Here is a 22,084-nt window from a genome sequence, read left to right on the forward strand (position 1 = left end):
GCCGAAGCAAGACACTCCACAGGAGGGGTTTTTTCAACCTGATCCAACCCAAAAAATGAAATAGATCCAAAGACAGGTCACCTTATAGTTAGTCCTTCCAACAAAAGGAAAATGGACAAACCTGCACCTGCTCCACTCCCCTTAAAGAAAAGAGACATTGCTACTTCTTTAAGAATTCCTTCTCCTCCCCACCACATCTCTCCTATCCCATCTCCAGTACCCTCACTATGTCCTCCACCTCAGGATGATGAGGACGACTTTGGGGACAGAGGGGATGATGAGCCTTTAGGGGAACCTTGTCATCCTAATATCCTAAATGACCCATGGCACAATTATGGCACACCAGATGTTCCTGATACACCACAAGATGATATCTACCCATCTAGACCATCCCCTCCAGAGGACACAATAGGATTCACTCAGCTCCTACACAAAGCTGCAGAATACCAGTGTGAATTTCACACAGACCCTATAGAAGAAGATTTCCTCATGGACACTTTCGCACCACCTGAAAGGTCCACTTCCATTCTATCAATGTTAAACGCGGCAATCAAACACGCTAATGAAATGTTAAAAGATCATGTAAGGGCTAGAGTCATTAACCCGAGTGGAAAAAAAAATACAAGTCTGCCCCAGCTGATCCTGTTATATTAAAGGGCAGCTTCCCTTAGATTCCTTGGTAGTCTCCAACGCCAGGAAAAGGGCTAACTCTCAGACCTCAGGCGATGCTCCACCTCTTGATAAGAAATCAAAACAGTTGGACGCATCTGGTAAAAGAACAGCATCCCAGGGAGCCAACATATGGAGAATTGTCAACACACAGGCTTTGCTGGTATGGTAGGGCACACTATGACTAACTAGAGTCCCTACAACAACACCTTCCAGATCAATATAAAACAAGAGCCAATGATCCCATCCAGGAAAGGAAACTTATAACTAATACATCTATTCGATGTGCTCTGGATGCTGCAGACACAGCCTCCCGAGCTATCAATACCAGTATTCTTTTACGCAGACATGCATGGCTACGTATTTCGGGGTTCAACCCCGAAGTTCAAACTACTATATTGAACCAACCCTTTGACCAGGAACATTTATTTGGGCCTAGTGTAGATTCATCTTTAGAAAATAATAAAAAAGATACTGACACTGCCCAATCATTGGGAGCTTTGCAATCGCAAACTCCTAGAAGTTCTTTTTGTCGCTCCTCTTGTAGGGGCGCCTCTAGAGGTTTTACCACTGACAATTCCTCCACCTCCTATTAAAGTCCCACCCAGACCTCCTCTACCAGAGGTTATTACAGAGGAGGATACAGGGGCAATAACGACAAGGGTAGAGGCAAAACTATCAATACTCACACTGCCTCCACCTCCAAACAATGACTTCCCTCCACTCCCCCTGGACCATTATACTCCGGTCGGGGGAAGACTGTTACAGTTCCTACCTGTCTGAAATACCATTACCACGGACAGGTGGGTGAGACAAATCATACAATCCGGTTATTGCCTGGAACTCACTTCAACTTCCCCAACATACCACCCAAACAGCGTCCAATGTCAACAGAGCATTTAACACTTCAAAAACAAGAGGTGCTTTCCCTCCTACAAAAACTTGAAATAGAACCAGTTCCCCTGCATCATCAAAACAGAGGTTTACTCCCTATATTTTCGCATCCCAAAGAAGGGCGGAACCCTGAGGCCCATTTTGGACCTTAGACCATTAAACCTCTACATCCAGTCAGACCATTTTCATATGGTCACCCTAAGTTGGCAGGGTATGCCCAGACGTGGATACTTTGCTCACTCTACCACTGGATTCAAGATAGCCTGGCTGATGAGGATTATGAATCCGAAACCAGTACCAGAAAGCTTGTTTCCGGTCCAGGGAAGACATGGATTGGCAGTTCGGGCTGGACTGTTCCCGTGAGGCACAGGGTCAGACTGATTTGCATATGGTCATGTCTGAACTGGGGTGGTGAAATGAGCTAAAGAATGGTGATGGATTAAACCCAGATCAGTTGACTGGGGGTGAGTGTTTGATTTGCTCAAACGCTCCGTCCATCATCCCCTTTGGTATCGCTTTGTTCGTCCTAAATTGGCAGGGTATGCCCAGACGTCGGTCCCTTGCTCACTCTACCACTGGATTCAAGATTCCGGTCCAGGGAAGACATGGCTTGGCAGTTCGGGCTGGACTGTTCCCATGAGGCACAGGGTCAGACTGATTTACATATCGCCATGTCTGAACTGGGGTGGTATAGTGAGCTAAAGAATGGTGATGGATTAAACCCAGATCAGTTGACTGGGGGTGAGTGTTTGATTTGCTCAAACGGTCCGTCCATCATCCCCCTTTGGTAAAATTTAGCGATATGGCTCCTGAAGTCCTAGAATTTGGTTACCTCAATCTTCCACCTGATTGTATGACCGTTATCAGAGAGGCTAGGCGCCCCACCACTAGAGTCTGCTATGCAGCCAAGTGGAAAAGATTTGTTATATACTGTACCAATAACACAATCATTCCTCTAGATGCGTTCATTCAACACATCATGTTACCTTCTGCGTCTTCAAAGATGTAATCTAGCATACACAATAATTAGATTACATCTTGCTGCCATAGCAGCTTACCTGCAAAATAGACAATGCTTCTCATTGTTCAAGGTACCTGCCATTAAAGCACTTATGGAAGGCCTCAAAAGAACAATTCCTCCCAGGGTACCACCCTCTCCAGTGTGGAATCTAAACATCGTCCTCACTAGATTAATGGGTCCTCCATTCGAACCTCTACATAAATGTGAGCTACAATTTCTCACATGGAAGGTCTCTTTCCCTGTGGCCATCACATCTCTCAGAAGAGTCAGTGAGTTACAGGCACTAACTATTCAAGAACCATTTTACAACTCAATCATAACAAAGTGGTTCTTACGACAATTCCCTTCCTAAAGTTACTTCTCCCTTCCATCTCAATCAATCTGTGGAGTTGCCAGTGTTCTTCTCGCAACCACAGACAGTCGCAGAAAGAGCACTTTATACACTGGACGTAAAAAGAGCACTTCTTTACTATATTGAAAGAACAAAACAATTTTTTGTATCCTTCTCACCACCACATAAAGGCAATCCCATATCAAAGTCTGGTTTGTAAGAGTGGATTCTCAAATGTATATAAATTTGCTATCACAATGCAATACGAACACCATCTATTCCCCCTAAAGCCCACTCTACCCGCAAAATAGGGGCTTCCTTGGCATTTTTAGGGAACATTCCATTAGATGATATCTGCAAAGGAGCTACATGGTCTACACCGCACACATTCACAAAACACTGTTGTGTGGATGTGCAGGCAAAACAACAAGCTACTGTGGGCCAGGCTGTACTTAAAACACTATTCCAAACTACTGCAACAGATACTGATGGTCGCTGCTAAGGGAGAGTACTGCTATGCAATCTGTGCACAGTGTGTGATCTGCAGCTCATATCCCTCGAACGGAAAATGCTACTTACCAGTATGCATCTGTTCTTGGCATGTAGAGCGGCAGATTCACACACGCCCACCCGCCTCCCTGGCTACCTTTATCTGTACCAGTTTTACCTTATTTAGGTACATCACATAGGCTTCTTTTTCTGTTTCTTACACAACTCCATTATTTCCCTTCTTGGCGAAAAAACAATCAGAAGAAGGAGTAGATGCCCATGCCCACTATTGTCCACAGGAGGAGTCACCTATCTCGTGACTTCCAAAGACTTCTTCCAAGACAACAACAAAGTGCAAACATCCGGGTCCAATACCAGATGGCGATCTATGCACAGTGTGTGAATCTGCATCTCTACATGCCAAGAACAGATGCATACTGGTAAGTAGCATTTTCAATTAGGGGCCCGACCTCTAATTTGTGTTGTTTGGAGAGTGTTATTTTTATCGTACCATTATTTGTGTAGCCAGGCAGTCTAATCTGGAACCTTGTCCGCGCCCCTAAGGGCGAGGATTGCTTCATGGGAGACTCCTGGAGTTTTAATGTGTTCTGTTGGTATAGGGTGAAGTATAAATGTATGTGGGCAGGTCTAAATAAGATGCATTGTTGAAGTGCTAATGTCATTTTTGTGATTTCCCGCTGTCTGGCATTTAGTTACTGCATTGGATGACTACTAGATTAAATTAAATGGTTTTTTTGTGGGGTTTATCATATTTATTGGTTTAATTTGTTGTTGGTACTTTATCTGTAGCCAAATATAAGGCATATTGTTTTCATTAATAACTTACAAGGAGTAACCAGAGCACGAGAAAGTTTTGCTATAATGGAGACTCTTTGCATTAATGCCTTCAATCCAATGTACATACCCTCCATTGTTAGAATCCTGATTAGAAAGGTGTTGATACCTCAGAAGCTAATGAGTTTGAGTTTGAGGGTTCAGGTAACCATGGACATTGTTGAGTTTGGAAGGAAGGCTGCTGCATACCCCACATGCTCTTTTGATATGACAAAGGTTCTCCCTAAAAAGATGCTTCAGAAATTATTTTGAAGTGTGTGGAGTACTGTATTAGGAGGTACGTGTGGTTTGTGTTATTTTGTATATTTACATTACCTCAACTGGTTACTTGTCTTTCTTTACAGATATTCTGCAAGGGAACTTTAAACCTGACTTATACCTGAAATATATACAGAAGGACCTGAGGCTAGCCATCGCACTTGGCGATTCTGTGAACCACCCAACTCCGATGGCAGCTGCAGCTAATGAGGTAGCAAACCTTCCACATCTCCAGTATTTTGGGAGACGTGTGTCCCAGAGACTTTTTTCATCTGAGTCCTTTGAGGTGGGACAGGGAGAGGAGGACACCTGCGAGGGGGGTTGGGGAACAGTGATGACCTGCAGGAGGAAACGCAGAGAGGAGGGGACCCACAAGAGGAAAAAGAGAGTGGAGGGAATATGCAAAAGGAAACGAGAGGAGGTAATCTGTGATGGGGACTGGACTGAAGAGGGGTTCCATAAGCTGAAAAGGAAAGGGCAGAGTTCCTGTAGGTGGGTCCAAGACAGGGAGGGAACCTGCAAACAACGAGCAAAGAGATCCTGTGGCAGGGATAAAGAGACACTTGAGACAGGGCAGGTGTCATACACGGAGTTCCTAACGGAGGAGCAACAATTGGGGGGCTCTTATATGAGGGAAAAGACATGGGAGAAAGTGTGGGAAGGAAGAGTGGATGCACATAAAGGGGATCAGGGAAAGGAGATGCAGAAAAAGGAACTACAGGATGAGATATGTCTAATAGAGGAGGGAAAGCAAAGTCAGAAATTGCTACAGAGAGACTCACTTACATTGGAGGAGAATTCTCCTAGAGAGCGAATGCAAGAGCCCTGTGATGGGGAGCAAAGGCAGGGGGAAACATGTCACAGGGAGCAAGGGGTCAGCTCTGATAGAAAGCAGAAGACATCCTGTGATGTTGAGCAGGGGCAGGTAGAAACCTTTGATAGTGGGCAGAGACAGGCGGGTGCCTATGGTAATGATCTGAGGCAGAATGACACTAGTGAGCAAAGGTGTGAAGAAATCTGTTATCCGGAGCTTGAGCTAGAGGCCCATGCTGGAGAGCAGGGACAGGAAACGTTTGAGGTGCAGCAGAGACAAATGGAGGACTATGAGCAAGTACAGTGGCAGACAACTGGTGTGGTAGAGAAGGGGCAGAAGACCTATCGGAGGGAGCAGAGGCAGGGAACCTGTGAGCTAGAGCTGAGAAAGGAAGCTTATGAGCAGATTCAAGTAACGTGTGAAAGGGAGCAGGCACTTGGATTGTGTGAGCGGGTACAGATACAGAAAAGCTGTGAGACTGAGCGGAGGCAGGAACCAGATGAGAAGAAGCATAGCCATCAGACCAGTGAGGACCAGCTCAGACCTGGGACCAAAGAGAGGGAGCCGGGGGACTTAGTTGGACAGTGGGAGCAGAGACAGGAGTCCAGTAAGAGTAATCCGAGACAGGAACAGAAGAAAGAGACTGGTGGAAGGCAGCAGAGTGAGGAAGTTGGTGTCAAGAAGCAGAAGGTTGGCGTTGGAGAACAGAGGCAGGGGGCCGGCATTGGGGAGCAATGGCAGGGGGTCGGCATCGGGGAGCAGTGGCAGGTGGCCGGTGTCAGGGAGCAGTGGCTAGGGACCGGCGTTGGGGAGCAGGGAGCTGGCATTGGGGGGCAGAGGGAGGAGACCAGTGAATTAAGACCACTTACCCATGAGATTGTGGAGACACTTGGAAACCTTGGGAGTGAACATAGGTGGAAGACCCATGGGAGGGAGATGGAAGAAAAAACCCATGAGGGGGAGCCAAGGCAAGAGATCTGTGAGAGGGAGAAGATGCAAAAGATCTGCGAGATGAAGCCGAGGCTGGAAACCTGCAGAAGGGAGCAGAGTCTGGAGACCAGTAATAAGGAGTTGAACCCGGAGATCTGTAACAAAAAGGAGGACACATATGAGAATCAAACTAATGAACCCTTTAAGAGAAAGTATATAGGGACAGCCAGTCAATTCATGAGTAGGGATGAGGGCTGTGAGACAAAGAAACAACAAGCTATGATCTCCGAGAGGAAGCCGCAAAAGGGATTAACATCCCAGGATAAGCATAAAAAACAGATGACCTCAGAGGAGAAGCCAGAAAAAGGGGAAACTTGGAATGAAGAGAGAAATGATTCATTGGAACATTCTGAAAAAGAAGAAAGAAAGGAGATCCTTACGGAGGCTATGTCAGAAACAAGTAGTCCGAAGGGGTTGCACAGAGTGGAGATCATCTTTGGCAGGGAGGCAACAAAAAAGTGTTGGTTGACGCCGAGAAATGATAATGTATGTGAACGGGAGAGGGCTGACAGCAACTTTGAGAGTGAAGTAACAAAGGATACAGTGTCCAGTGAGATGAAGTGCAGAAAGGAAAAAGTAACGCTTGAAGGAATAGAAAGCTGTAAAGGGCAATTTACCCGAACCACCTCAGAAAAGGAATGGAATGAAGTGGGGATGTTTCAGTTAGGGCACAAAGAGCAAAGTAGTACTTGCATAAGAGTTCACACAGATAAAAGGGACAAATATCAAATGCCGCAGAAGGAGACGATCTATATGTTGGGCCAATCAAAGGAAGGAATAAGTGAGTTGGAACAACAGCTGGGAGAAAAGGTCTGTGATAAAAAACAGATTGAGGATGAAATGACTTCTGGATATGGAAAAGTTCAGAGTGTGGAAGATCTGAAAGAGAGTAAGAGACATGATGGATGTAAACCGTATGGGGAAGACAGCAAGGAAATTATGCATGTGGAGGCAAACAAGACTGATGGAACACTGCAATTGAACAGCAGTAGCTCTCTGATGGCACACACAGAGATGGAGACCTGCCAATTGACCGAAGTAGAGAAAAATAAATGTTCAGGGTCACTAGAAGAGAATGAAACGTATCAAATGACACAAGTAGGGGACCACATTTGTCATTTGGCACAAGTAGAGAAGCCCAGTAGTGAGATGGCACAAGTAGAGACAAAAGCCAGTTTTGTGGCTCGAATAGCAGACACCTCTCAGGTAGAAGTAGCTGGGACCTGTCAGATGGTACAAGAAGAGGAGGAGGCGTGTCAGATGGCACAAGTAGAAGAGGAGATCTGTCGGATTGCAGGATTAGCCAAGGAGCACTGGCACACAGCACAAGTAACAGATAACACATGTATAGCACAAATAGATGACGCATCTTGTGAGATTGCCACGGTGGTGGCTAGTAGGGTGCCATGGGGAGAGGTGGAATCTGTAAGGGTGCCACAGTTTGAGACCCAAACTTTTAAGGAGCCAGAGACAGAGGTCAAAGTGGTTGAGATGTCACAGGATGAAGCTACAACAGGTAGAGTGCCAGAAGCGGAGGCCCACGCTACTAGGTTGCGACAGGCGGAGAAAAGTGCTGCTATGGTCCCACAAGTTGAGGCCCAGCCTTTCAGAGTGCCACATGTGGAAGTCAATGTATTTAGGGGGCCACAGATCACTTCCCAGGAATCCCAGGTTTCTAGGGTGGCGGTTCAGGATCTCAAAGAGACGCAAGTTGAGACTATTGGGGTGGCACAGATGGAGGCGCAGTCTGGTGGAGTGCCAGCGGAAGACCCACACACCGGATGGATGCCAGAGATAGAGGCCCATTCTGGTTGGGTGCCAGAAATAAAGGCCCAAACTGGTCGGGTGATAGGGGTAGAATCCCAAACAGGAAGCAGACTCCCAGTGAAGGTTCTTATTGGTTGTTTGCCGCAGGCCAAATCCAAGACTGATCAGGTTCCACAGTTCGATGCCTCGACTAGTCTAGTTCCACAGGTAGAGACCCAAACTAGTAGGGTACAGCAAGTAAAGCCACAGCCTGGTAGTGTACTGCAGATAGAAGTTACGGGTGGTAGCATGCCACTGGTAGAGAGCCAGGTTGGTAGGGTGCTTCAGGTAGAGGCAGACAGTGGTAGGTTTGCCCTGGAAGAATCCAGGACTGGCACTGTGCCACAGGTAGAGGCAGAGAATAGTAGGGTGCCACAAGTAAACATAGACACTGTTGGGATAGTGCAAGTAGAAGCAGAGGCTGCTACACTGGCACAGGCAGGGGAGAGCAGTGAGAGGGCAAGAATAGCGGAGGAGTACTGGCAAATGGCTCGTGTAGCACAGGACACATGTCATCCACAAACAGAAAAAACAGGTCATATGCCACACGTGGAGGCTGGTACTGCTAGGACGGCACAGGTACACGCAGGGCATAATAGAGAGACTGGTAGAATGGCTCATGTGGATACAACTTGTCAGATGGCACGAATAGCAGAAGAATACTTTCAAATGGCAAGAACAGCACAGGATTCCCATCAGATGGCACACTCTGCAATAGATAGGGTAATGGAAGTTGAATCTGAGACTAAGCATGCCCAATCAGTGTGTACTGATGAACTGCCACCATTAGAAGTAGAGTCATGTCATATGGTACAGATGGAGGAGGAAATGTGTCAGATGGTTCAGGTGGAGGAGCCCTGTCACATTCTTCAGGTGGTGCAGGAGGAGACCTGTCATATGGTTGAGGTGGAGGACGAGAACTCCTGTCACATAGTTGAGGTGGCAGAGACCTGTCACATGGTTGCGGTGGAGGAGGACGAGCAGGAGACCTGTCACATGGTGCATGTGGAGGAGGAGACCTGTCACATAGTGCACTTGGAAGAGACCGGTCAGATAGTGCAGGTGGAGGAAGGGACCTGTCAAATGGTACATTTGGAGGAGGATATCTGTCATATTGTGGAAGTAGAGGAGGAGACTTCTAATATGCACCTTGTAGATGAGGACCCGTGTCAGGTGAGGAAGGAGCACGACTGTCAGATGGTACACGTCGAAGAAACTCCCTCTCACATGATCCAGTTAGCAGAGACCTGTCGGATGGAACAGATAGTAGGTGGCAACAGTCAGATGGTGGAGATGCAGGAGGAGTCCTGTCAGGTAATACATATACAAGATCAAACCTGTGAGGCAGCTGGGGAAGCGGAGGAGACCTGTAGAGTAATAGAAATAGATGGCAAGGTGTCCCAGTTGTTACATGAAGAGGACAGCTCCTGTCGAATGATAGAAGTGGAGGGTCAGTCTTCAGAGTTGGTGGATGTAGTGGAAGAGAACTGTCACATACTACAAATTGCAGATCATGTATCTGAGATATTACATGTAGGGGAGTCCTGTCAGATAATACAAATAGGGACTGAAGCTGATGAGATGGTACCTGTTGAAGGAATATGCCAGATGGTCCAGAATCAGACAGAAAGGCCATTTGAAATGGTACAGGGTGAGGAACAGGAAACCACTGAAATCATTCATTCAGAGAATGACACCACCTGCCAAATGGGTCAAGAAGTGGCCTCCTTACATTTATCTTGTGTAGGTAACATGCCCTGCCAGACCATTCCGGTAGGGGAGGTTCTCTATCAGGTGGCACATGTCCCCCATCAGTTGTTTCCTCTAGCTGACCGAGCCTGCCAGGAAGACCAATTGGGGGATGTGCATTGTCAAGTGGAACGAGTAGAATTGTCCGCTCAGCTAGAGGAGCAGTCTTGCAACATGGCACAGATGGAGGGCGTAGCCTATCAGACAGCTCAGGTAGAGGATGTGCCCTGCCAGGTGGCTACTGTACAAGAGCTGTCTCGCCACATAAGTCAGGGACAGGGTGTGCCCTATCATTTGGCTCGGGTAGAGGAATTGCCCTATCATATGACAAGGGTTGAGGAGGTCTGTTGTCAGATGGCCCAGGAAGAGGTGTCATGTCAGATGGCTCAGGTAGAGGAACATTGCTGTCAGATGGTACAAGTAGTGATGAGGGAGACCTATGACATTGTCCAGGTAGAAGATGATGACAACTCTGATTTGATTCAGGTAGAAGAAGAAAGTTGTGAGATTGAGCGACTAGACGAACAGTGCGAGGTGGAGTATAAAGATGAAGAGATCATCTCATATGGGGGACGATGAGGAGCAGCAGTTCTAATGAACATTGTGGTTGAAAGAAAGTTGGTGAAGTGTCTGCCATCTATGTGAGACATTTTCAGCTTCTTAAAAGTATGTGAAGTGGTATTGACTAGTCCCTTTTGAAGAGGTGGTGTTGCTGATGGATTTGACCTCTAAAAGCAGTGCTCACCCTCCCCATCACAGGAATGGCATTCTGCAGAAGCTGCTGTGGTGCCTGGGCCAACCCCTCCTCTCGTTTCATAACATAGTGCTTCACTACATTTGGACCTGAGAATCGGGTTCTGCAGGAGAGAAGGGCACAGAGCTAAGGCACTTGGGGTGGAATTTGGGAGGGGGGATGGGAAACGAGGACTGGACATGCCACCCTGATTATTGTCTGTCATTTTCTTCTAGGTGTACAAACGAGCGAAAGCATTGGACCAATCAGACAACGACATGTCTGCAGTGTATAGGGCGTACATTCATTAGGCTTTTCCCACCCTCCTTGTTCTTTTATAATTGTTTCCATTCTGGGTTTTTAATGCTGGCCGGTCCATCCTTCTCTCCCGATCCTGTATGTAGAGACCAGCCACAAAATGTGGATAGGCCCAATGACTTATTTCCTCCCTTCCCTTTCCCCCAGAGTAAGAAGCAGCAGGGTTGCAGAGGTGGTAGAGTTGGGGAGAGTGGTGCATTAGTAAGACATGCCTGGTGTACAAGCAGCATGGTTCTGCTGCTTTGGGTCCCCTCCTCCTCTGTTGCCTGCAGGTTCTCAAGAGGGCTGTTATTCTCGCAGCAGGTGTTGGTAGACCTCTTCTGTTCTTGCCCATCTGAGGTGGTAGAGTACTGTGCCTGGTCATTGTTGGTAAGTGCTCTGCAAGCAGTCAGTTTGGTAAGTGTCATACTGGCTTGTGGTGTGACAGCTGACTCCGGTTTGTGCTGGTACAGCGATTTTCCTACCTTACTCTCTTGTATGTTTATAGTCTCCCTCTCTTCACCCCTTCTGCAATGGGTGAGCACCCTGCTTCCAAGGACGGCAAATGAATCTGTGGATCTTTTTCTCCAATCCTTGCTTTATTGAGAACACTGCATTTGCTACGGCTATCAAAGGCTTTGTTGATGTGACAGCAGCCGCCCCATATCAGAACCAAACTCGTCGCCACCATGTCTTATCCTAGTTGGGACCCCTCGGTGTTGGGGTCAGAAAGTAATAAGGCTCCTCTTCCCCTTTCTCGACCAACTTAGGCAACAAAAGAAAGCGCTCCGTTTTTTGCTGGACATGAGCCTTGGAAGTCAACTTCTGTCCCCCGCCCCGTTTTCCCCTTTTAGAAAGTAGAAGGCTCAGTCTAGATTGGGCAAGACCAAGACACCAAAATGTAAAGGGAACATTCCAAAGACTCTTCTGTTCTACATGACTGTCTTGTATTCTAACTACCATGGCTTGTCACAACAGTCACTGAAGGATATGCAAGACGACAAGTGAAACAAATGGAGAAGCAAGTGAATCATCGCGAGGAAACTGGGAGAGGACTGATAGCCCGTTGCTTGTGAGCTGCCTTTGCGCTGTGGTTGCATAAATGGAACTCATTACATCAAAGAAAGTCTCAAGCTGTGTGCTCATCTGTATCTGTTCATTAGTTGTCCTCTTGCCGGATTCGAAAATGCACTTGAGAAAGAATTAAAAATGTTTCCCCCCCCCCCCCCCCCCCCCCCCCCCGAAAAAATATCCCACAACTGTGTACTAAGTGATGCAGCATTGTTTTAAAACCTGGAGTACTGAATATTTTGGTGTTCCTACTCTATTTTAAATTGTTTTATTTCAAAGTGTGTGAAATCAAAGCCCTATATCATCATCATGATGCGCTCAGTCTATTTTCAGCATCAGCATTCTCCCCTTTTGTTGGAAGAGTGGCCGAACCTTTAAAGGTACAAGTCTGCTTTCCACCGGTCTGTTCATGGGAACCTGATACTCCCCTATCCGTGGTTAACTGAACTGTTTGATTTGTCACGGGTTTCCTCCTCCAAAGAGGGTAGAATAGGAACTCTTGACTAGTGCTTGCAAGCGGTGTTAGTGAGCTCATTTGATTTGTTTGAATGAGCTTAGCTGGGGCGGTATGGACTGGTGATATCCAAGTGTAGCCTGGTCAAGTTTTTCTGATTCCGTATGCCACTGAGGGTGTAATACAACAAAGCAGTGTACCTTCTTCAGTGCCCCTGTTTTGATGGGGAGGCGTACATGAAGGGCGAATGGTGGAGGAATGAACTGTAAATCTGACGTGTGGGGGGAGGGGAGGTTGTTATGCAGACATTTTATTTATTTATTGTGTAAAGATATTTTTAAACTCATGTTGTACACCGCTCTTTATTTGAGCTCTGCACTTGAGAAATTGATGCTCTGTTGAAGTATAATCATGAAGAATGTGGGAGAGGAGTGTTCTCTGTAGACATTCAGTGTCCTTGGGGGTGGGGGAGATTTCAGTATGGCAAAGTGGAAGATGGAAGAGAAATTATGGGGCCAGACTGGTGCGGTCTAGAAGTGCACACAGCCAGAGGTGTTTTAGTGAAAATATATACTCCTCATTTGAGTGTTAAGTTCGAACCGACATCTTCGCCTGATAAGATTATATATTAATTTAACAAACTACGGCTGTCAGCATGTGAGACTGTATGGAGGCGATTGTACACTTTTTGTTTTTTAATATCTGACACTCACTTTTCTTGGCGAAGGGAGGCATTCTCAGAGCCTAGATAAGTAGCAATTACCCCATGTGATTTCTTTTGATTCAGAGGCTCTTTTCGTCACTGATTCCTTTATTTATCAATTTGAACCTATCTTCTAATCATGGAAGCCAGCTAAGCCTCCAAGAGGCAGTTGGGGGAAATCGAGAACAGATGACCTAACAACTTATGGGCACAGTGGACTGTGTGACGAATTCAAGGTTCAGCTAGAAGGGAGCTGCTTTGCCAGAACTGGTTTCTCAATGTTTTTTTTTGCTGTTGTTGACGATTATGTAAAGTTTCTTTTTATGGTTATTTTTTGTTTTTGACAAACTGTATTTTGTTTTTTTAAGAATTTATCAACTCCTTTTTAAATATGTGACTCGAATAAGAGTGTTTCAGAAAGGCTGTTTCTCCCTTTTCTCTTGCAAAAATATATAATTAAGGTTGTGAATTTTATTTTTTTGGGGGGCGGGTACGGGGATGTTTGTTTGATTAACGTTGGTCATTCAGAATAGAATGTGTGATGTTTAACGGGGAAACGATTTTGTGCAATTAACAACTTCTGGCAAAAAAATAAACCTTTCTTGGTATAAAAAAAGTCTGTGGTTGATTGATGCAGTACGCAAAGTGTGGGGACATTGTGGGGAGGGTGGTCAAATTTCTCAGTAGTGGACATTCTTTCTAGATTTCAGACCTCTGAGGTCATGTCCATTGAAGAATATATATTTACTAAGTTGGGGTGGTTGAAAGGCGATCATCTCTACCTGCATCTTAATTATTAACACCTTCAGCTCATCGCCTTCAACTTCTGTTGGCAATCCCAGAACCCTAACATTTCATGCTTACCTGGGCTTATTCTCTGCTGCCGAATTCAAATGTATGTTTTTTGGTTGGTTCGCCATCTTGTGTAACGTTTGCCTCCACACGTCCCAAGGTGCACACAATTCCACAATCTCCTCTAATGGCACATGCCCCCTCCCCCGCTTATAACGTTTAGGGTAAAACTGTCCCTTAATTCACTCTTCCCTGGGTTTCTTTTGCCTACTTTCTGACATTGCTTACAATTGAGGATTAAGTACTCTTTTAAGTTTATTCAGAAGAGAGCATTTTATTATGTTAGAGGCATGTGGGCTGCTAAATTCATATCTTTTGCATAGATCGCCGCCTAGTGTTGGGTCCGGATGATTGCACATTGTTGTCCTGGAAGAGTCTTCGAAGTATCACGAGATAGGTGGCTCCTCCCCTGGACTACAGTGCGCATGGGCATCGACTCCATCCCCAGATTGTTTTTTTCCGCCATTGGGTTTGGATGTGGTTTCGACGTCTCCTTGTCGGAATCGAAAAAACGTACTTCTTTAAGGCCAAAAGGCCTTCGTATCTGCGTCGGTATTGTTCGCGTGTGGTCCCGAGCTTCATCCGACTCTTCGGGTCGGAATTCTGCGGAGTCGAGTAACTCTTCGGACATCGAGGCCCTCTCGTCGCAGCAAGACACCGGCACTCTTACCATGGAACGGAGTCCGTTCAAGTTCTGCCCCGTCTGTGGGTCCAAATACCCACATATCGACGTGCATCCAGTCTGTAACAAATGCCTCTCGCCGGACCACAACGAGGAAAACTGCATGGCCTGCTCAAAGTTCAGGTCAAAGAAAACGCTCAAGCTTCGGCGCGCGGTGCGCCTCGTGGCCCGGCGAGCGGCTCCGGCACCCGACGACCTATTCGACGACCCCGCAGAAGAAGGCCAAAGCCATCATCTTCAGATTTCACCACCGTCGACGGAGGTCGATGCCGATCCCGAGGAACACGTCGAGGAACAGAGCCAAGACCTTGAATACGTGGAGGAGGTAGGGGACGACGATGAAGTTTATGGGGCCGCGGAAGATAGCTCGGAGGAAGAGCTATGCCCCGAAAGTTACATGATTCAGCCGCAGGTCACGGGATCGCCACTCGGCCTTACCCACGACCCTGAACCGCTATCCCCGGCCCCGCCTTCTGGCCCGGCCACGGACACACCAGCGGAGACGCCATTGCGCGTATCGAAACCGAAACCTTCGGAATCGACGGCACCAAAGATGGCCGACGTCCCATCGAAAACGAAACCGAAACCTTCGGATTCGACGACACCTAAAATGGCCGACGTACCATCAAAAATGACAAAGCCTGCTCCCTCATCGACTCCGTCGCCCTCCGAAGTCGAAGAAAGCTGTCGAGTCGACAGCGCCGCAGAAAGTGGCCAAGGACCCGTCCTCGAAGAAGATCGTCCATCACGTGTCGAGCACGGTTACGCCGGCAAAGTCCACTAAAGCTGTCGAAGCAAGGTCAGCACAGGACCACGACCCGAAGTCCGGAGGCACTGCGCACAAATCTAAAGCAACGGCGCCTAAGCCTACAACAGAGGCACGGACCGTTGCAGCTGAAGATTCGTCGGAGGTCACCTCGTCGCCACCGAGGTCCTCCGATAGTGGCGGACGTGGGGCATCGGTTACCAAACCCTCCGCTTCATTCACAAAGCAGGTCACTGACTCCCTCAAACGTATTCGGGAGAAGGCTTCAACGTCGACAACTCACATGCCGTCGGCTCCGAAACCGGTGAACGCACCTGCGAAGACTCCAACCAAGCTTCTCTACACTCTGCCGCCGAAGGTGGCACCGAAGGCATTTGCAACCAAATCGGTGCCGAAGATCACTGAAACGTCAGAACCTTCGACACAAAGTGGCCGATTGGATCGACATCAAGCCTCAGAAGAACACTCTGAGCATTACATCGATGCCGAAACCGGGAAATTGACCCTCTATAAACGAAAGATCACTTCCCAACCATTGGAATCCTATGTCATTCCACTGAAAAAGAAAAGGGCGGCACAGGACATTCCTGCCCTTGTTGAACCTATTCAGCCTCCACCAAGGAGGAGTCCATCACCTTCCCCCAGCCAGTCAGGGGGAGAGGACAATAACCAGGATGAACAGTACAATTTCCCAGCTGACAATGACCCTGATGTACAACAGGACTCATATGACGACACTGGTGACCAGGGAGGCCATCAGGTGGTACAGGACCCACAGGGTTTTGGTGCACGTACATCCCCAACTGAGGATTCAGTGGCATTTAATGCCTTGATAGAGCGGGCAGCTGCGAATCATGATGTGGACATGCATGCTGACCCGGTAGAAGAAGATTTTTTGTTTGACACTTTCTCTGTCTCAGAGAGAACATTTAAGACACTTCCTATGCTAAAAGGTGTCCTTAAGCATGCCCCAGAGATCTTTAAGGAACCTACCAGGGCGAGAGTGGTGAACCCACGTATCGAAAAGAAATACAGACCGGCACCTGGGGACCCTGCATATATTCGGGGACAGTTGCCTCTGGACTCGCTGGTGGTCGCCAATGCCCGCAAAAGAGCGAACTCCCAGATGACGGGTGAAGCTCCTCCCCCAGACAAGGAGTCGAAAGTGCTTGAGGCAGCGGGCAAAAGGGTGGCTGCGCAGGCTGCCAAATCTGGCGTATATCAAACACACAGGCACTATTGGCACGATATGATAGGGCGCATTACGACACCCTAGAACAGCTCCTTCAACACCTACCTGATCAGTTTAAGGAGGGAGCAGAAATGCTCATACTAGAGGGAAAGCTCATTTCAAACGCTGCAATAAAGTGTGCACTTGATGTGGCTGATACAGCGGCTTGGGCGATTAACACTAGCGTCATGTTAAGGCGACAAGCATGGCTTCGCATATCAGGCTTTAAACCTGACATTCAAACAACAACACTCAACCAGCCCGTTAATCCTGACGGACTGTTTGGCCCAGATGTTGACACCACCCTCGAGAAAATTAAAAAGGACAATGAGACAGCTAAGTCCATGGGGGCGCTTCAGTCTCAACAGTTCAGGGGGAGCACTTTTCGTCGCTCAGGTGCACGCGGTGTTACCAGAGGACACTTGGGTCAACAGACACAATTCACGAAAGGTGGCGCACAATCCTCGTACCCCAAACAGGGTATAGGGGGTTACAGAGGTAATAGTGCCAAGGGCAGAGGCAGAGGAAACAACAACTCCCGTTCCTCTGCCGCCAACAAACAGTGACTCTCTGTCACTGCCCCCCGACCATCTGACACCTGTCGGGGGGAGACTCCAGCAGTTCCTGCCAGTCTGGACATCCATCACCACAGACAGGTGGGTAAGACAGCTTATCCAGTACGGTTATTGTTTGGAGTTGACCTCCACTCCACCCAACATTCCCCCAAGACAACGTCCTATGTCGGCAGAGCACTTGCACTTATTGCAGCAGGAAGTAGTGGTGATGCTGCAAAAAGGCGCAATCGAGCTCGTACCAGTGGAGGAGGAAGGCACAGGGGTCTATTCCCTGTACTTCCTTATCCCAAAGAAGGACGGATCCCTCAGACCCATTCTGGATCTACGCCCCCACAACCTGTATATACTGTCAGAACACTTTCACATGCTTACACTGCAACAGCTTCTTCCCCTGCTAAACCAAGGGGACTTCCTAGCAACCTTGGACCTCCAGGATGCTTATTTTCACATACCACTCCACCCATCCCACAGAAAATACCTCAGGTTCACCATCCACGACAGGCATTATCAGTTCAAAGTCCTACCCTTCGGAGTGACTACTGCCCCCAGAGTGTTTACAAAGTGTCTGGCGACAGTTGCGGCGCACCTCAGGAGACAGAACATACATGTCTACCCTTACCTAGACGACTGGCTCGTTCAAGCAAAGTCGGAACGGAAGTGCGCCGCAGTCATGTCCCACACCATTCGCCTCCTTCACAGTCTGGGGTTCTCGCTAAACTACCCAAAGTCGCGCCTTCAGCCAGCCCATGTGCGGCAGTATCTGGGCGCAACAATAAATACCCTGACTGCTATGGCTCAGCCAAACCCGGTCAGGATCGACAACATTCAGTCGCTGATCCAAAGGTTCAGACCGCAACACTCACTACCAGCGAGAGTGTTCATGCAGTTGATAGGCATGATGGCCTCCTGCATCTTCATAGTCCCGCACGCAAGGTTGCATATGCGTCCGCTCCAAGAATGCTTGGCAAATCAGTGGACACAAGCTCGGGGACAACTGACAGACCTAGTGTTGGTGACCGGTCGGGCATACAACTCTCTGCATTGGTGGAATCCACACAACCTTTGCAAGGAACGACCGTTCCAAGAGCCTGTGCCACAGATTATCCTAACGACGGACGCATCTCTCCAAGGGTGGGGAGCTCATGTGCTCCACTACACGGTGCAGGGACTGTGGACAACTCAGCAACAGAAGTTGCACATCAACTACCTGGAATTGATGGCAATCTTCATGGCGCTCAAGTCCTTCAAGGTACATCTGTGCAACAAGGTCGTGTTGATCCGGACGGACAACATGACAGCCATGTACTACATCCAGAAGCAGGGAGGTACTCACTCGCCACAGCTGTCTCATCTGGCTCAGAGCATGTGGAAGTGGGCCATTCAGAGGAACATTTTCCTCATGGCAGAACACCTCCCGGGCAAGGACAATCAGATGGCGGATCTGCTCAGCAGATACAGCCATCAAATGCACGAGTGGGAGATGCATCCATCAGTACTCCACCCGTACTTCCAACAGTGGGGTCATCCACAGATAGACCTCTTTGCCACAAGGGAAAACGCAAAATGCCAAAGCTTTGCCGCCAGGTTCCCTCACCCAGAATCGCAAGGGAATGGGATATGGATGAACTGGTCAGGCAGATTTGCGTACGCTTTTCCCCCAGCGCCTCTCATTCCGCTGGTGGCAAGAAAACTAAAGCAACACTCGATGACGCTCATCCTGGTTGCTCCACCGTGGGCGCGCCAACCATGGTACACCACGTTTCTAGAACTTTCCGTGGTACCGCATCAAAGGCTGCATCTCTCTCCAAGCCTCTTGACGCAGAGCCATGGCGCCATTCAGCATCCAGATCCGCAACAGCTCAACCTGGCGATCTGGCTCCTGAGGTCCTAGAGTTTGGCTACCTCAACCTGCCTCCTGAATGCATGAATATCATACGAGAGGCGAGAAAGCCCACTACCAGAGCTTGCTATGCAGCAAAATGGAAGCGGTTTGTCATTTACTGTACAGAACACAATATCAACCCGCTGGATGCATCCATTCCTAACATCATCTGCTATTTGTTACATCTTTACAAATGCAATCTAGCATACGCTTCCATTCGGATACACTTATCCGCCATAGCGGCTTATCTCCAGAACAGGCAGCATCTCTCTGTTTTCAGGGTGCCTGCCATTAAAGCCTTCCTGGAGGGACTGAAACGAGTCATTCCTCCGAGAACACCACCAGCTCCAGTGTGGAACCTCAATGTGGTCCTCACTAGGCTGATGGGCCCACCTTTTGAGCCACTGCACTCCTGCGAAATTCAGTTCCTAACATGGAAAGTGGCCTTTCTCATTGCTATTACATCGCTCAGGCGTGTTAGTGAGCTGCAAGCGCTCACAATCCAGGAGCCATTCATACAAATTCATTCAAACAGGGTAGTACTACGCACTAACCCCAAATTCCTTCCGAAAATGGTGTCACAGTTTCATATCAACCAAACTATTGACCTGCCCGCATTCTTTCAAAACCCACAAACAGTAGCGGAAAGAATGCTCCATACATTGGACGTTAGGAGGGCGTTGATGTACTACATTGACAGAACACAACACTTTAGGAAAACACAACAACTTTTTGTTGCCTTCTCAGCACAGCACAAAGGCAACCCTATTTCCAAAGCTGGAATAGCCAGATGGATTGTTAAGTGCATTCAAATCTGTTATCAAAAAGCTAAACGTACTTTAACAATACCCCCAAGGGCGCACTCCACACGCAAGTTGGGCGCCTCCATGGCCTTCCTGGGGAACATTCCTTTGGAAGACATTTGTAGAGCAGCCACGTGGGCTACACCGCACACATTTACCAAACATTACTGTGTCGATGTGCATTCCAAGCAGCAAGCAGCTGTAGGACAGGCTGTTCTCAAGACACTCTTTCAGACTTCTGCAGCTGGCACGGGCAACCGCCGTTAATGGAGGGACTGCTATGTATTCTATGCAAAAGATATGAATTTAGCAGCCCACATGACTCGAACTGAATATGCTACTTACCAGTATGCATCTGTTCTTGGCATGTAGGGCTGCTAACATTCATATCGCCCACCCTCCTCCCCGGTGCCCGTAGCGGCTGCAGATACTCTCTTGCATTCAATCATTAGCATGGACATCCTTTACACTATTTCAATCCATCTCTGCCACAATGGCTAAAAACAATCTGGGGATGGAGTCGATGCCCATGCGCACTGTAGTCCAGGGGAGGAGCCACCTATCTCGTGATACTTCGAAGACTCTTCCAGGACAACAATGTGCAATCATCCGGACCCAACACTAGGCGGCGATCTATGCAAAAGATATGAATGTTAGCAGCCCTACATGCCAAGAACAGATGCATACTGGTAAGTAGCATATTCATTTCCCGATGTTAGAAAGACGTCATCATAATATAAAATGTAGAAGAGGGGGTTTCTAATCCGGTAAAGTTTCAGCAATAATATGTATTTCTTTATTAGATTTCTTCAGTTCTCAACCATTCAAAATAATACATCCACAGTTGCGGAATATTTCAGATCTCCTATTTTTAACAATGAATGTTTTATCAATGTTTTGTCTACTTTAATCCTTTATATTGAGGTTTGACACACTACTCACTTAGAGGGTTGGGTCGCCAATAACCCCAAGTCTCTTTAATGTTTCTGCGGTTCACAAATCTGGCATGTTGCCAAAATTACAGCTCTTTGACAGTGATCGTAGTCTTGTGGGAAGATCATTAAATAACTCAATCTGTTCATGGATGTAAAATCTGTACCTCTCCAGGGCAATACTAGCATGAGGTATAAAATATCTCAGTTTTAACAATACCTCATCAAATTCATAACTCCTTGCTCAAGACTAACGTGAGGCATAATATTAAACACTTCATGCCTCTGACACCAATGAAATAACTTTTTTTAGCTATGAGTGGGCATTTTGGCACCCTCAATGGCTTTGATACCTGTCATGAACTCTTCTTTCCATCTTTTCCACACTTGGGAAGGATTTACTCTACAATATAAAAAAAAATTTCAGGCGGGCCAGATTGCTTGATGACACAACCTGTAGTTAGACTGTGGGATACAAGGTAACCATAACAGTAAAAGCACAGCACAATACATTGGTATATAGGATGGCGTAATATTCTGATATAGTGTGGCTGCACATTCTCAGTATATAAAATTGTCATTAAAAGTCATAACTTCAATACTGTGAGCATATCACAGGCCTGCTAGAGGTATACACTGAAGCTTTAGAAAATCTGCTTCAATACTGTTTGAATATCATAGGTCACATAAAGGTAAGCACCTTAGCTTTATAATCTCTGGTTCAGAAGAAATCTATAAAATAAAGTTAACTTATGACTCTGTCACTCCAGCAGAAGGACATTATCCCATAAAACAAGATATGAACAAGGGAACCCAATAAACCTTGTAGGCTTGGGCATCAAACGTTTGAGGTCAATGTATGCTACAAGGGACTTGATTGTAAACAGCAATAGATTGCAAATAGGAGTAGTACAAATGTATCGTCCTCCAGTGAATCAGAACTGATATCACACTAATAGACTAGAGCATATTAAATAAAGACGGAGGAAATAAATTATATGCAAAGAGTTATTTTATATTTGAGTGTCAAAGCATCATATGGGGAGATACATTGAGAGCAAATCAAGCAAAATAAGTTATGAACAGAGATATAGTTTGCATCAACTCATTCGTTCACAACAAAGACATCAACTCCTGGTGGATATAGCAAACAACCAAATAAACAAGTGAATAATGGTTGTATGTTGGTGCCAGCGCAACGCTTCTGGAGATGATGGAAGTGTCGAC

General features: G+C 47.1%; 1 protein-coding gene across 1 annotated transcript in view; it reads left to right on the forward strand.

Moving 5' to 3' along the window:
- The window catches only part of GLYR1 (glyoxylate reductase 1 homolog), a 529,972-nt gene extending 516,222 nt beyond the window's left edge, over window positions 1-13,750 (forward strand). The window contains exons 15-16 of the mRNA XM_078662916.1: window positions 4,604-4,728; window positions 10,846-13,750. Of these exons, the coding sequence (XP_078519042.1) occupies window positions 4,604-4,728; window positions 10,846-10,920 (200 nt within the window). The 3' untranslated portion in view covers window positions 10,921-13,750. The remainder of the gene's footprint in view (window positions 1-4,603; window positions 4,729-10,845) is intronic.
- The last annotated feature ends 8,334 nt before the right edge of the window (window positions 13,751-22,084 follow it).

This window comes from Lissotriton helveticus, chromosome 10 (assembly GCF_964261635.1).
Source record: "Lissotriton helveticus chromosome 10, aLisHel1.1, whole genome shotgun sequence".
NCBI classification, from domain to species: domain Eukaryota; kingdom Metazoa; phylum Chordata; class Amphibia; order Caudata; family Salamandridae; genus Lissotriton; species Lissotriton helveticus.